Below are 14,747 nucleotides of genomic sequence, written 5' to 3'. Positions count from 1 at the left end.
GAGGAGAGGAGAGTCACCGCTGGGGAACATAACAGCGCGGGGAACATAACAGCTTTCAATTCAATAGCTGTGTTCCCCGCCGCGAGCCGTCATATACAGCCCCTCCCCCCTTGTCCAGGAAACTTTGATAGACAGATCATCCATCCCAGGATTGGATGGGTGATCTGTCTATCAAAGTTTCCCGGACAAGGGGGGAGGGGCTGTATATGAAGGCTCGCGGCGGGGAACACAGCTATTGAATTGAAAGCTGTTATGTTCCTCGCGCTTTGAACAACCAGGCGGCGGCGGCTCATCCGGCTCCTATCCTCTCTCTTACCCAGCACAGGTAGGCTGCAATGGGGACAATGGCTGCTATGGGGACACGTGCTGCATTGGTAGACATGGGCAGGCTGCATTTTTGGGCACTGATAAAGTTGTTGTTAATATTTATTTTTATAACTTAATTCTGCATAAAACATTAAAGTGCCATTTCATTCAATAATTTATAAGGGCGTGTCTAGGGGCGAGGCTATGGGGCAGGACATAGTAGGGTTGGGTGGGGCAATTGGTGGTGAGTTCGCCTTGAGGCCTGGCTAGTAGCTCAGGACTTGAAATTTTGAGCCCTGCTATAGTGTATACTAAAACAAACACCCCAAAAAATGACTGTGCACCACTAATGTGTTCGGGTTTGGCTTGATGAAAAGCTGGCAACCCTAGTTTGGAAGCAGGTTTGTGGTTGGGGATCTCTTTTTTCAGAGGACTGCCTTAACATTTGAGGTACTCTACCAGTACATACATGACTTGCTGATACAATTCTGGGTATTGATAGCTACCTAAAGCTGGGTTCACATATCTGCGGTGCGGTTTGCAGTCCGGTGCCCTGTGCGTTTCTGTTCACCGGTTCAGGTGAGATTCAGGTGCGAAGCCGGTCACACTCACATGTTATACAAATTGAATGCAGTTTAAAACGCATCCAATTTGCATATATGTGAACCCAGCCTAAGGGCCCATTACTACCGTTGTTTTTTTATATGCACTACAACCCAGAAAATAGCATAATAAAAGCTCATGAAAACTAGTTGCCTTCATAATCTATGAAGCTGTTCACATCCATGTGTTGTGGAAGAGGGCCGTGCATTTTGTTTTCCACAAATCCTGCTTTCTGCATCTTTTGTCAGTTTTTGGTATACATGGGGGGTTATTTACGAAAGGCAAATCCACTTTTCACTACAAGTGCAAAGTGCAATTGAAATTGCACTGAAAGTGCACTTGGAAGTGCAATCGCTGTAAATCTGAGGGGTAGATCTGAAATGAGGGGAAGCTCTGCTGATTTTATCATCCAATCATGTGCAAGCTAAAATGTACTGTTTTTTATTTTCCTTGCATGTCCCCCCCCCCCCCCCTCAGATCTACAGTGACTGTACTTCCAAGTGCACTTTCAATGCAATTTCAAGTGCACTTTGCACTTGTAGTTTGCACTTATGGTGCAAAGTGGATTTGCCTTTCGTAAATAACCCCCACTGTTCTTTCATGAAATTTATGTACACTTTCTAACACATGGTGTGAATGAGGTCTAAATATTCTGTTCTTTATAAGCTGTACAGAACACAACTGAATCAAAATCAGACAGATCAGTCACAGCCTTTCTTTGGGAAACCTCCAAATGGGTGATAACAAACCCCTCATTACTGAGCATACTTCTCAAGTCACTTTCATTATACTTTACCATATGGAACTTCTCTCCCCCAACCAAATAGAATGTACAATTTAAACCTCCATAAAACATAATGCGCCCGCCGGGTTTTAGAAGCTTTGAGAATTTCCTGAAGTTTCTCACAAATTCTTCAAGGTCTTTGCTGATGGTTTCCGGAATACAAACGAACAGAAGGCAGTCGGCTTGTGGTAGCCCAATTGGGTCTGTGAGATTTTCCTTGTTGAGATCGAATTTTACAACATGTGTAATTGCCGCCCTGAGTCTGACTTCCTTCTCCTCCTCACATTGGTCACTGGAAGGAAGAAGCAAATCTCCTGTCACATAAAGCATTTAACTGATATTCTGAGAGGCATTGAGTATATTAGGTCTGAACTAGTGAATACCGTTAACATTTCTGAGCTGTAGAAGAGACTTTCCGATATCACTGGAAGAGGAGTGTCGACTCCAACCATTACAGCTAGCCACTAACCACCAATTCCCTTCACTGTTTTTTGCTGGGGATCATATGCTGCACACCCAAAAAAAAGATTCTTCTGGCAGTATTACATTTGATGTTAGTGGAGTATTAATGCATTATTAACACCTTCACACCAACCGTACGCAAATATGTAACCCCACTGGACTGGGCTTTTTCCCGTGGGGTCGCATATTTGCGTATCTCCCTTCATACTGGAAGCGCGTTGCATGGCGCGCTCCCAGCACAGAGATCTGGGTCTCCCTGAGAGCCCCGGGCCCTGTTCTAATGATTGGGACTCGGAACGACCAATTCTGGGTCACCTGATCGCTGTGATAGCCTCTAAATTGGCTATCTATCAGTGTTTAGTCACTGTAAAACCCGTCCCAGTGTTTTTTGTCTCTGTGAATTGACAAGAGAGATATATTGTATCGTTCTCTGTCCTTGCAGAGATAGAAAAAAAAAGTGTGAAAAAAAAAAATGAACAAAAATACCTGGATCGAGGTTTGAACTACAGTGGGTTAGTGTTTTGGTCAAGGTCAGGGTCAGCATTTTTTGGACAGGATTTTTTTTTAATTAATATCAGCGTCAGTCAGTGTCAGTGGGCCAGATTCAGGTAGATCCGCGCAATATTTGCGTGGGCAAAGGGCAACGATTTTTGCTCTGCACCCACGCAAATATTTTGATATGCCCGCAATTCACGGAGCAGTAGCTCCGTAAATTGCGCGGGCGCCTAATGTAAATGATCCCGCCGGGGGCAGGGAATCAATTAAATTAGGCGCGCTCCCGCGCCGAGCGAACAGCACATGCTCCGTCGGGAAACTTTCCCGACGTGCATTGCGGCAAATGACGTCGCAAGGACGTCATTTGCTTCTAAGTGAACGTGAATGGCGTCCAGCGCCATTCACGAATCACTTACGTAAACGACGTGAAATTTAAATTTCACGAGCGGGAAGGGCGGCTATACTTTAGCATTGGCTGCCCCTGCTATAGCAGGAGCAACCTTGCGCTAAAGTCGCCGTACGGAAACTCCGTACCTTGCGTGCGCAGGGCCCGTGCAACTTTTGTGAATCGGTGGTAGTATGCAATTTGCATACTATACGCCGATCACAATGGCCGCGCCCCCTAGCGGACAACGCAAGAATGCAGCCTGAGTTATGAAGGCATAAGGAGGCTTATGCCTGTCATATCCTAGGCTGCAGTCCGCGTAGCGATGTTCCTGAATCAGGGGCATTCGCTACGCGGGAGCAAAACAGCTATTGCGCCGCGCAACCTATGGTTGCGCGGGCGCAATAGCTTCTTGAATCTGGGCCAGTGTGTTTTAGGTAGGTTTAGGCAGTTTTTAAAAAAAAAGCAAAATGCGTACTATTGTTTTTGGGCTGTCCTACGGGTAGAAACAACATAAAATATACATATGATGTATCGCTGCGATCGTCAGGAGAAGGAGAATTTATTTTGGGTAGTTCTTTGGTGGTAAGTTATGGTAGTAACAAGAAATATATAGTTACATTTAAGAATATGTGTTTTTTTTACTATTTTTGGCTAGTTTTCCTTTGATAATAATAATAAAAAAAATATCAGGAGATATCCATTAACATTTACCAGCAAATGAAAGCCCAATTTGTCCTAAAAAAGAACAAGCTATAATCACCTGAATGCACAAAGTATTGATGATATGTACGGTTTTACTAACACGTGAAAATTGCAAAAGAAGGCTTAGGCATTTAGATTTGTTTTATCCTAGGCGTGAATGGCGTTTTATCCTAGGTTAACATAACTTTTCCCCTCGTAATATTATCACCTGATTTTCAAATCTTCTCACAAGTTGAACAGGCTAATTAAAAATACAATAATTAAATAATTATTAATATTATTAATAATTAAATACACAAATTAAATTACAAATGTTTTAAAAAATAGGTCTGGTCCTCCTCCCAACGCTACTAGTTCATCACACCAGGTATTCAGCCTCACTAGGAGAAAAAACTGGCAGATACTTCACCTCTTTCCTGCCAATTCTGTAGCAAGTGTAGTGGTGTGTGACCAATCAAATGCTCCGGTTCGGCTGTCTGTCCATTTTTTCACTTCTACAATACAGTGCTCAGTAGGCTTGAGAATGATGATATCTCTGAAATATTCCTGCGCTGCATAGAGATGTTGTATGATGGGACCAATACTGATGTCAATCAACACGTCTCCCTTAAAGTCACCTGCAGTAAAAGATTCAAAATAACCTTCAAGGAGAGCTGTGGAATTGTCTCTATGCAATGCATTTGTTTCCTTTAAAGTGGTTTCATTAAGTTCATAAAAAGGCATAACAGATATATTCATTAAATAAAATATGACAAAAGGAATGAAGCTCGTTACAATTTGTGTTGATAGACTTCAAAGCATGCAAAAGATAACCTGAAGTGTAAAGAGTCATATGAGAACACAATGGGAGTTATTTACGAAAGGCAAATGCACTGTGCACTACAAGTGCAAAGCACACTTGAAAATGCACTGAAAGTGCACTTGGAAGTACAGTTGCTGTAAATCTGAGGGGTAGATAAATTTCGAATTTTTCAACTTTCGAAATTTCGAATTTCGAATTTTTCAATTTTCAAATTTATCAATTTTCGAAATTTCAATTTTTCGAAATTTCAAATTTCTAAATGTTTTGAATTTCGAATTAGCTTTGGTCATTTTATTATCCAATCATGTGCAAGCTAAAATGCTGCTTTTTACGCCTGTACTTCCAAGTGCACTTTCAGTGCAATTTCAAGTGCACGTTGCACTTGTAGTTTGCAATTGTAGTGCAAAGTGGATTTGCCTTTCGGAAATAACCCCCTCTCTGTTATAAAAATGTCTAACTAGAACAACTGAAATTAGTATAGGTAAGTTGAGAAAGAAAGTTATAGTCTGAAGGATCAAGAGCTTTAAAATAATTAGAAGGATTGGGGGGGTTAAAATGTATTATAGTAAAGAAAAAGAGAGAGCAGAAAAGAGAAGAAAGGGGAGGGAGTCCACCGGGTTGACCCAAAAGCCATCACGAGATATAATATGGTTATTCAAAAATCATCTACCATGGCAGGTGAACATTTTCGTCAAAGGTTGATGGTAAGTGGTATTTCACCCATGGGTGCCATCATTTTAGAATTTGGGGATCTGATCCCTTTCTATAGCCATAATTTTCGCATGAATCATGGAATTGTGCATCATACTTTCCATCTCAGCTACCACAAATGAAGGAGATTTCCATGCTTTTGCTATTGTTTACTTTGCAGCTGTAAGGAGCTGAACGAAAAGTTTGAATTGGGTGTGCGTTATGCACTCCGGTTTCAAGTTGAGTATTGCAGTAGTTAGGTTAAGATTAGGGTTGTCCCGATAATAGTATCGGTATCAGGATCGATACTAATATCGGTATCGGGACCGATACAGAGCATTTGTGCGAGTACTTGTACTCGCACAAATGCTCCCGATGCCTGACCCGATACTTGGTCAGCGGGCAGGGGTTTTGAGCAGAGAGGGCAGGCAGAGTTTGCGAGCAGGGAGGGCGGGTGTATGCTGCTCTCCCCCTCCGTGTGTGTCCCCTTCCGTGATGCTGCTGTCCGCACTCAGTGTCCCCCTCCGTGATCCTGCTGTCCTCATCCATGCTCTGTTACCCGATGCCTGTGTCCTCCGTGCTGTGTGTCCTCTGTGCTGTGTGTCCTCCGTGCTGTGTGTCCTCCGTGCTGTGTGTCCTCCGTGCTGTGTGTCCTCCGTGCTGTGTGTCCTCCGTGCTGTGTGTCCTCCGTGCTCTGTGTCCTCCGTGCTGTGTGTCCTCCGTGCTGTGTGTCCTCCATGCTGTGTGTCCTCCATGCTGTGTGTCCTCCGTGCTGTGTGTCCTCCGTGCTGTGTGTCCTCCGTGCTCTGTGTCCTCCATGCTCTGTGTCCTCCGTGCTGTGTGTCCTCCGTGCTCTGTGTCCTCCATGCTGTGTGTCCTCCGTTCACTGTGTCCTCCGTGCTGCTGCTCTCCCCCGAGTTATGTGCTGTCGGCGCTCCATGCTGCATGTCCCGTGTCCCCCCCTCCTGCCTCTGTCTCCTGTCCATTCATTTTAGCTGAGACTGCAGAGAAAGGGACTGGGGAATCTGTGTCCTTAGTCCCTTTCTCTGTCTCAAAGGTGAGATGTCAGGGGTCTGTTAAGACCCCTGACATCTCACCCAAGCCCCCCACAGTGCTAAAAAAATAAAAATAAATTGCAATAAATATAAAATAAATAAATTGGAAAAAATAATAAAAATAAAAAACACACTGACACCATCCACTCCCCCCTAAAAAAAAAGAAGAAAGCATCGTAAAAAAAACATAACAAATAATTGTAAAATACTGACATATGTGCCACTGTCACATGACATTAGAAAAAAAGTATCGGTAATCGGTATCGGCGAGTACTTGAAAAAAAGTATCGGTACTTGTACTCGGTCTTAAAAAAAAGTGGTATCGGGACAATCCTAGTTAAGATGTAGCTTTAATGCAAACATTCTGGAAGCCAATTCAAACATTTCCTCCCCGAAGGTCTGAACTATTGGACAAGTCCACCAGATATGTAGGTGAGTGCCCAACTCCGAACAGCCCCAAAAACAAATATGCAATGCATTTGAATTCAGGACAGTTAAAGCACAACTGTGTTACATCTAAATATAAATATAGGCCATTCAAGAAGAGGGCATATTTTTTATAGGTCAGTTTAATAAAAACTGATATTTTAGTTATTGGTGGGCGTCGGAGAGTTAAAGCGGAGTTCCACCCCAAGTTAAAGCGGTAGTAAAGTAATTTTTTTTATTTATACCTACAGACTTATAAGACTTACCTATATGTACAGTTAATATCTCCTAAGCATGCACCGTTTAGGAGATATTTAGTTTAGTAGTAGCCAGCAGGCCTGGACTGGCCATAGGGCACACTGGGCATGTACCCGGCTGCATGTCACATCTCCCGACTCTCAGCTGCTTGTGCCATCCCTGCACACCTGCCGCCAACCTCTCTGCAACCAGCTCCGACAGAGAGGGCCGTATGTCTCTCTGGCATGGTCCCGGGCACCCACTCTCAAGGCAGCTGAGCTGCTCCTTGTGCCGGTGCCGCTTACCACAGCCGGCTCCGCAGCCATCCGGCCAGCCTCCTATTGAGCTCTGGATGGAGGAAATGTGACCGTAAAGGGGGAGGAGCTGGAGCAGACCCCTTCTGCCTGATGTCATATAAGAGCCTGGACTGCCAGAAAGGTAAGTAACACTATGCCAGCCTGCCAATGTGTTTTTTTGTATCCTGTCTGCCAATATTTATTTATTTTGTATACTGCCTGCCAATGTTTGAAACTATTCATGATGAAAGCTTGCTTTGGTCAGTCCCTCTTAGAGACCCCTTTCACACTGAGACAGTGGGGGCATTAGCGATAAATCGCTGCTAGTTTTAGCCAAGCTTTACTGCTGTTATAGAGACGCTTTGGTGCAGCTAACGGGGTGCTTTTAACCCCCCCAGAAGTGCTTAGCACTGCTTTCAAAGTGATTTGAAAGTGGCGCCCATTCATTTTAATAGGCAGGGGCGGTGGGGGAGCAGTGTGTACACCGCTCCCCCACCGACCCAAAGATGCTGCTTGCAGGATATTTTTTTCTGTCCTGCAAGTGCACCGCCCCAGTGTGAAAGCACTCGGCGCTTTAACACTGGGGCTGCAGAAGAGGCAGTTTACAGGCGATTTACATGCGCTATTTTTAGCGCAAAAACACCTATAAAAAGCCTCAATGTGAAAGGAGTCTTACACAATGTGAGTGATGCTGAACAAAGGTAGAAGGACCCCTTTTACACCTAGACCGGCATTTGCCTAGTGGGCCAGGGCTTCCGGGCTGCATGTCCTAAGAAGAGCAGCCTGTTGATGACCAGGCCACATAGCAGGAGATAAGCAGTGACTGCGGTTTGGACAGGGCTAACACAGGCCGCGGCCACCGCTTACCTCCCGCTATGCGGCCGTGCCTGAAGCAGGGCCAGAGCCAACAAGCTAGGATGTGCAGAAGAAGGTGGGAGAGAAGTACCTGCAGGGGACAGACACCTCCTTTGCCAGCCGCTGGAAATATACCTGCACTCGGGACAATGGCAGCCTCTCACTGGCACAATGTGACAGCTGCACAGGGAGGAAGGTTAGTGCACTGAACTGATCCAGTGTGTGCTACAGCCAAAGTCCCGCTCTGTATCAGTGGTTAAGTGGGGTGGATTGAGACTGTCTCTTTGCTGGACTGAGGCTGTCTCTTTGATGGTCTGGGCATGTCTCTTTTCTGGTCTGAGGTTGTCTCTCAGGATGAATATCCCATCACAATCACCCATGAGAATGCTCACCCCCCCCATCCCCACCTCCTCCGCCCAGGGTTCAAGTCTAAAATGCCCAGGCCTATTTTTTGTCCCAGTCCGGGCCTGGTAGCCAGTGATGACACTGGTGCATGCACATTGCACTCTGAAAGGACAGTGCTGTCCATTCAGAGCTGTGTGCTGAGACAGTGACTCCTGTGCGCATCATCGCGGCTCAGCCATTCAAGCGGACAGAGTCCGTGAACCCAGAAAGAAGACTTTGTGAAGATTGAAGCCCTGGCAGCAGTGACATTGTGCCACTAGAGGGCTTTTTGATTTTCCTAAAGAATGGATCAGCAGAAATTCTACTTTGTCTCTACCTGGTTTATCTAAATACTAGCTGAATACCCGGCGTTGCCCGGTCTTGGGGAGGAAAATCATAGTAATATAAATATACCCATCTTTTATATAAGGGTGTAGGTAAGGGTTAATTTAACTGTCTTATATTTTTATTTGGCATATAAGTAATATGTGTACCAGGTATTATTGAAATATCTCCAGGCGTACAGAAGTTATGTGGGAACATACATTTCCCATTGATTTGCATGGGACTTTAAACAAAAACCCCGACCCTCACAAATGGGGGTAGTTAAGGGATAAATTAACTATCTTATAGTTTAAGTGGACATATAAGTAACATGTGACCAAGTGTTATCGAAATATGTACAGCCGTTTGGAAGTTATGAAGTAACATGTATTTTCCATAGAGTTGAATGGGACTTTAAAGGAAAACCCCGACCATGGCAAATGGGGGTGGGTAAGGGTTAAACCACCAATGCTATGTTTGTTTGCTAACATATAAGTAACATGTGTGCCAAGTTTCATGTTAATATCTTTAGCCGTTTGGACAATATGTGTACCAGGTATTATTGAAATATCTCCAGGCGTACAGACGTTATGTGGGAACATACATTTCCCATTGATTTGCATGGGACTTTAAACAAAAACCCCGACCCTCGCAAATGGGGGTAGTTAAGGGATAAATTAACTATCCTATAGTTTAAGTGGACATATAAGTAACATGTGACCAAGTGTTATCGAAATATGTACAGCCGTTTGGAAGTTATGAAGTAACATGTATTTCCCATAGAGTTGAATGGGACTTTAAAGAAAAACCCCGACCATGGCAAATGGGGGTGGGTAAGGGTTAAACCACCTATCCTATGTTTGTTGCTGACATATAAGTAACATGTGTGCCAAGTTTCATGTTAATATCTTTAGCCGTTTGGACGTGATGCTGGAACATACATACATACATACATACATACATACATACACACACAGACACGTTGAGTTTTATATATATATGAATGAATGAATGAATGAAAAACTTATAAAGCGCGGCGCATGCGAACTGAATCGCTTCTGGATATGATTCTTTCACTCTCTGTTTCAGTCAAATCTTCACTTGTACAAGACCGTTCTGCAAATCAATAGTTATGCTTAATTTCTCCTAATAAATACTTCATGCACAATGAATTTATTATAAAAAAGAGCTTTACCCACCTGAGCAAAATGCGTTGTGAAATTTCTCCATAGGATACATAAAAGACTCGTGAGCAAAGGGCATTCCTGGTTTACTGGAACAGTACTCATCTAGGAAATTCCGGGAGTGGAAGCCGTGTACATGGTAGAGTTTATGAGTGTCGGGCTCCATCCTGTAATATTGTTATCTCCACCAAAGAAATCTTCCACTGTGTTTCTTATCTTCTAATGTGTGGGATAAATTCATCTTTTTAAATATTAATATGACTTCATTAGAATGTCACCCAATATTAGTACATTGTGACTTAAGTCATCATGCTTTGGTAGCAGAGACTCAAGTCACTGCATTGTGATCAGCCAACAAAGTAAAGCCACAACACAACACAACTGTGTTACATCTAAATATCAATATAGGCCATTCAAGAAGTGGGCATATTTTTTATAGGTCAGTTCATTAAACATTGATATTTCAGTTATTGGTTGGCACCGGAGAGTTAAACCAGTTTCTTCTATCTCTATGCTGAGCTCCCGGCTCTGCACACCTGCTGTGTCCATTACGATGGGTATTCACCATCCCTTACAGCATGATTTGTTTTATGTTATAGAGAATGTAATAGAATGAGTTGGAACACACAGAGATGGTTGGGGGGCAGCTAATGCTTTCAGTACATAACCAGAGAGAATTATGGCAGGAAGATCCCATTGTTGGAATATCCAGGGACTCTGCCAGGGGTAGACAAACCAGCATAGGCGTGGGCAGCCTATTGCATTAGGGCAGGGACATGCAATTGGCGGACCTCCAGCTGTTACAAAACTACAAGTCCCATCATGCCTCTGCCTCTGGGTGTCATGCTTGTGGCTGTCAGAGTATTACTATGCCTCATGGGACTTGTAGTTCTGCAACAGCTGGAGGTCCGCTAATTGCATATCCCTGCATTAGGGTGTGCACCCCAAAGCTCAAACACACATGCGCATATATGTATATATATATATATCTAAGTGCGATGAGGACAAAGAGGGATGCCAGGGACAGAGAGGGACGCTGGGGACAGACAGAGAGGGATGCAGTGCGATGAGGACAGAGAGGGACGTCGGGGACAGACAGAGAGACGCAGTGCGATGAGGACAGAGAGGGACGTCGGGGACAGAGAGGGATGCTGGGGACAGACAGAGAGACGCAGTGCGATGTGGACAGAGAGGGATGCAAGGGACAGAGAGGGATACTGGGGACAGACAGAGAGGGACACAGTAAGATAATGACAGAGAGGGACACAGTGAGATGAGGACAGACAGAGGGACGCAGTGAGATGAGGACAGACAGAGGGACGCAAAGGACACAGAGGGACACTGGGGACAGACAGAGAGGGACACAGTGAGATGAGGACAGAAAGGGACGATGGGGACAGACAGAGTGGGATGCCGTGGACAGAGTGTGATGAGGACAGAGAGCGATGCAGTAGGGACAGGGGACACAGTGGGGGAGGGGGACACACACACAGGTGGACACTGTGGTGGGGGGACAAAGGGGGGCACACTGGTGGGGGGACACTGTGGTGGGGGGACATAGGGGGACACTGTGGTGGGGGACACACAGGGGGACACTGTGGTGGGGGGACACAGGGGGACACTGTGGTGGGGGTGACAGGGGGACACTGTGGTGGGGGGACACTGGTGGAGGGGACACAGTGGGACACTGTGGTGGGGGGGACACAGGGGGACACTGCGGTGGGGGGACACTGTGGTGGGGGGACACTGTGGTGGAGGGGCACTGTGGTGGGGGGACACTGTGGTGGAGGGACACTGTAGTGGGGGGGACACAGTGAAACACTGTGGTGGAGGGGCACAGTGGTGGGGGGACACTGTGGTGGGGGGACAGGGGGGCACTGCGGTGGGGGGACACAGGGGGACACTGTGGTGGGGGGACACTGCGGTGGGGGGGACACTGTGGTGGGGGGGACAGGGGGACACTGTGGGGGGGGACACTGTGGTGGGGGGGAACAGGGGAACACTGTGGTGGGGGAACAGGGGGACACTGTGGTGGGGGGGAACAGGGGGACACTGTGGTGGGGGACACTGTGGTGGGGGGGGACACTGTGGTGGGGGGGGCACAGGGGACACTGTGGTGAGGGACACTGTGGTGGGGGGGACCATGTGAATATTATGGGACCTCCTGCATCTGTACTTGCTCCCCCCTCCCCATGGTGTCTCTAAATAGACAGACTCACCCGTCCCTGAAATTAAGACTCCTTCCTCCTCTCTTCTCATCCGTCCCAGCACTTGTGCTGTGCTGGCCGCTGCCTGGGGGTTCTCGTCATCCTCCTCTCCTCCTCGTTTCTTCACAGACCTCCGGGCAGGGAAGAAGACCCAGTGTTGATGCCGCACGGAGGAGGGTAGGCAGAGCATTTGGTTCCGACCTCCTTCAGTTAATGTGCACCCGATCTGGCCAGTAATCAGCCGTCTTTTGGGGGCGACAGTCGCTCCCTTCCCCCGGCCAAGGTCACCCAATAATATTAGGCAATAGCAGGCTGGCCGCCGGGGCATGAATTTATGTGGGAGGCGGCCGCGGGACGACGGGTCTCTTGCAGCATTTTACAGCAGATGTCCGGACACACATTAGGGTGTGCCCAGGCACACTCGACACACCCCGTGCGCTCGCCTATGCAAATCAGGGCTCCCTATAGCAGAGATGATAGATCTTTTAACACATTTGGGTGTATGATCTCTTGCTAATGTTCAACCTCCTTATGTACAGTATATTCTTAAACTCCAACAGCAAGTTAAAGTAGTAGTAAAGTCCACTTTTGGATTTATACTTACAGATCTATAAGACTTACCTATATGTACAGTAAATATCTGCTTAGCATGCACCGTTTAGGAGATATTAAGTTTAGTAGTAGTCAGCAGGTCCGGACTGGCCATAGGGCACACGGGCATGTGCCCTGTGAGCCGGGGGGGCCGCCGGGCCAAATGTTACATCTCCTGACTCTCAGCTGCTTGTGCCGGTGTTCTGTCGAGAAGTGACTTCGTTAGAATGTCACCCAATATTATTACATTGTGACTCAAGTCATCATGCTTTGGTAGCAGAGATTCAGGTGACTGCATTGTAATCAGCCAGAAAATAAAGCCACTTTTTTTTCTGTGCCCAAAATGTCTTGTGTGTTTTGTTTATGTAGCATGGACTACAGAAACAAGGAGAAGGAGACAGTGGGCTCTATTCACAAAGCAGTACCTACCACTTTAAGAAATACAGTAAAACAGTAAATGCTTTTTTAATATTTTCAATCATTATGTGTAAACTGGTGATAATTCATCCAAGACATTGGATTGAAAAAACATGTATTGGACCTCCAGGGTCACATAGACAAACCACAATTGGTTATAAAAACAATGATATTGTAACTGGTCGGTTCAATGGATAACCATATGCTAAAAACACTAAACTGCCCCAAGCACAATTCGGTGGCGGTGTCAGCCTATTTGCTCACAGATGGAGATGTTGGGGAATAATACTCGGCTGTGGAAAGGTTCACTGCAAAATTCATGAATCACTGATGGAATAGGTTGTGATTAGAGATGGCCTGCCGGTTCGCCAGGTGGTCGTTTCGCTGCAAACTTTCGTTGTTCGCGGTTCGACAAACCGTCGGACATCTAGCGATGTTTGCGGCGGTCCGTAATGTTACATGGGTAAGAACTTTGACCTATGACACATCCGTCAGGTGGTGTAGGACAGCCAATTGAGACATTTCAGCACATGGACATACACCATATATTATAAATAGACCTGATCTGGCGGCCATCTTACATTCTGCTGTTTGTCAGTGTAGGGAAAGGCTGCTGTGTTTGGAGCAGGGACAGGCTGTATTATTTCAAATAGCTATCTAAAGGTCCACAAAAGTCCTTTTAAGGACTGGTATAGGTGTGCTACTTGCTCCAGTACATGGGTGCTCAACCTGTGGCTCTCCAGCTGTTGCAGAACTTCAAGTCCCATCATGCCTCTGCCTTTGGGAGTCATGCTTGTAACAGTCAGTAGCTTGCAATGCCTCATGGGAATTGTAGTTCTGAAACAGCTGGAGAGCCACAGGTTGAGCACCCATGCTCTAGTATATAGGTGTCTAATACATTCATATACTTTTTGTCAGTGTAGGGCGAGGTTGGCATTTCCAGCAGGGACAGCGTTTAGCGACACAAATCGCTACCTAACAGGTCCACAAAAGTCCTTTCAAGCAAGTAGGTGTGCTACTTGGTCTGCACTGCAGTATATAGGTGTAATATACACTTATAATATACTTTTGAATATAGAAAGCATATTATAGTGGATTTGTATTGTGCAGCATTGTGACTAGCGGTGTATTTGGTTACTGCTGGATTTTTGCCTCTTTCGCTGTGTTTCCTCTGCTATACACATTAAAAAATTCCTGAAAAAAAAGTTTCATAACTGGTGAAATAAACCAGTGGCCCCCCAAAACTACAGATTTTGTTATATACCTTCTTCCACATATACTGCGCTTCTCTAGAGACTTTTGTTGTCACAGGGTCATATAAAAAATGACAGGCAGAGGAAGAGGCAGGCCCTTCCGCAGGGGTGGTAGGGGTAGGGCAGGAGCACCAGGCCGGAGCCGAAGTGGGAAGTGGCACAATGTTCGTTCAATTACGTCAAAGGATGCACCAGACTTGGTTGAGTGGCTCACCACCAACACCACCATCACCACCATATACCCTCCGCTTGAGTCACAGTAATTATTTTCCGATCCATCAGAGTC

At 45.8% G+C, this 14,747-nt stretch overlaps 1 protein-coding gene across 1 annotated transcript; it reads right to left on the bottom strand.

The window, feature by feature from the left end:
- Window positions 1–1,432: 1,432 nt before the first annotated feature.
- On the bottom strand, window positions 1,433–10,230 carry LOC120915529 (indolethylamine N-methyltransferase-like). Its single transcript, XM_040326102.1, has 3 exons — window positions 10,009–10,230; window positions 4,150–4,357; window positions 1,433–1,985 (listed from the first exon to the last, which is right to left on the bottom strand). The coding sequence occupies exons 1-3, from the start codon at window positions 10,157–10,159 to the stop codon at window positions 1,553–1,555; spliced, it is 792 nt and encodes a 263-aa protein (XP_040182036.1). The 5' UTR covers window positions 10,160–10,230; the 3' UTR covers window positions 1,433–1,552.
- Between the last annotated feature and the right edge of the window lie 4,517 nt (window positions 10,231–14,747).

This window comes from Rana temporaria, chromosome 10 (assembly GCF_905171775.1).
Source record: "Rana temporaria chromosome 10, aRanTem1.1, whole genome shotgun sequence".
NCBI classification, from domain to species: domain Eukaryota; kingdom Metazoa; phylum Chordata; class Amphibia; order Anura; family Ranidae; genus Rana; species Rana temporaria.
This window is presented reverse-complemented; position numbering and strand designations above follow the sequence as displayed.

Excerpts from the sequence above, each read along its gene's own strand:
- LOC120915529 (XM_040326102.1), bottom strand. The coding sequence starts at position 10,159 with ATGGAGCCCGACACTCATAAACTCTACCATGTACACGGCTTCCACTCC. Across the intron at positions 4,358-10,008 it reads TCACAACGCATTTTGCTCAG|GTGACTTTAAGGGAGACGTG; the intron begins GTGGGTAAAGCT and ends CTTTTACTGCAG. Across the intron at positions 1,986-4,149 it reads ACAGAATTGGCAGGAAAGAG|TGACCAATGTGAGGAGGAGA; the intron begins GTGAAGTATCTG and ends TCTTCCTTCCAG.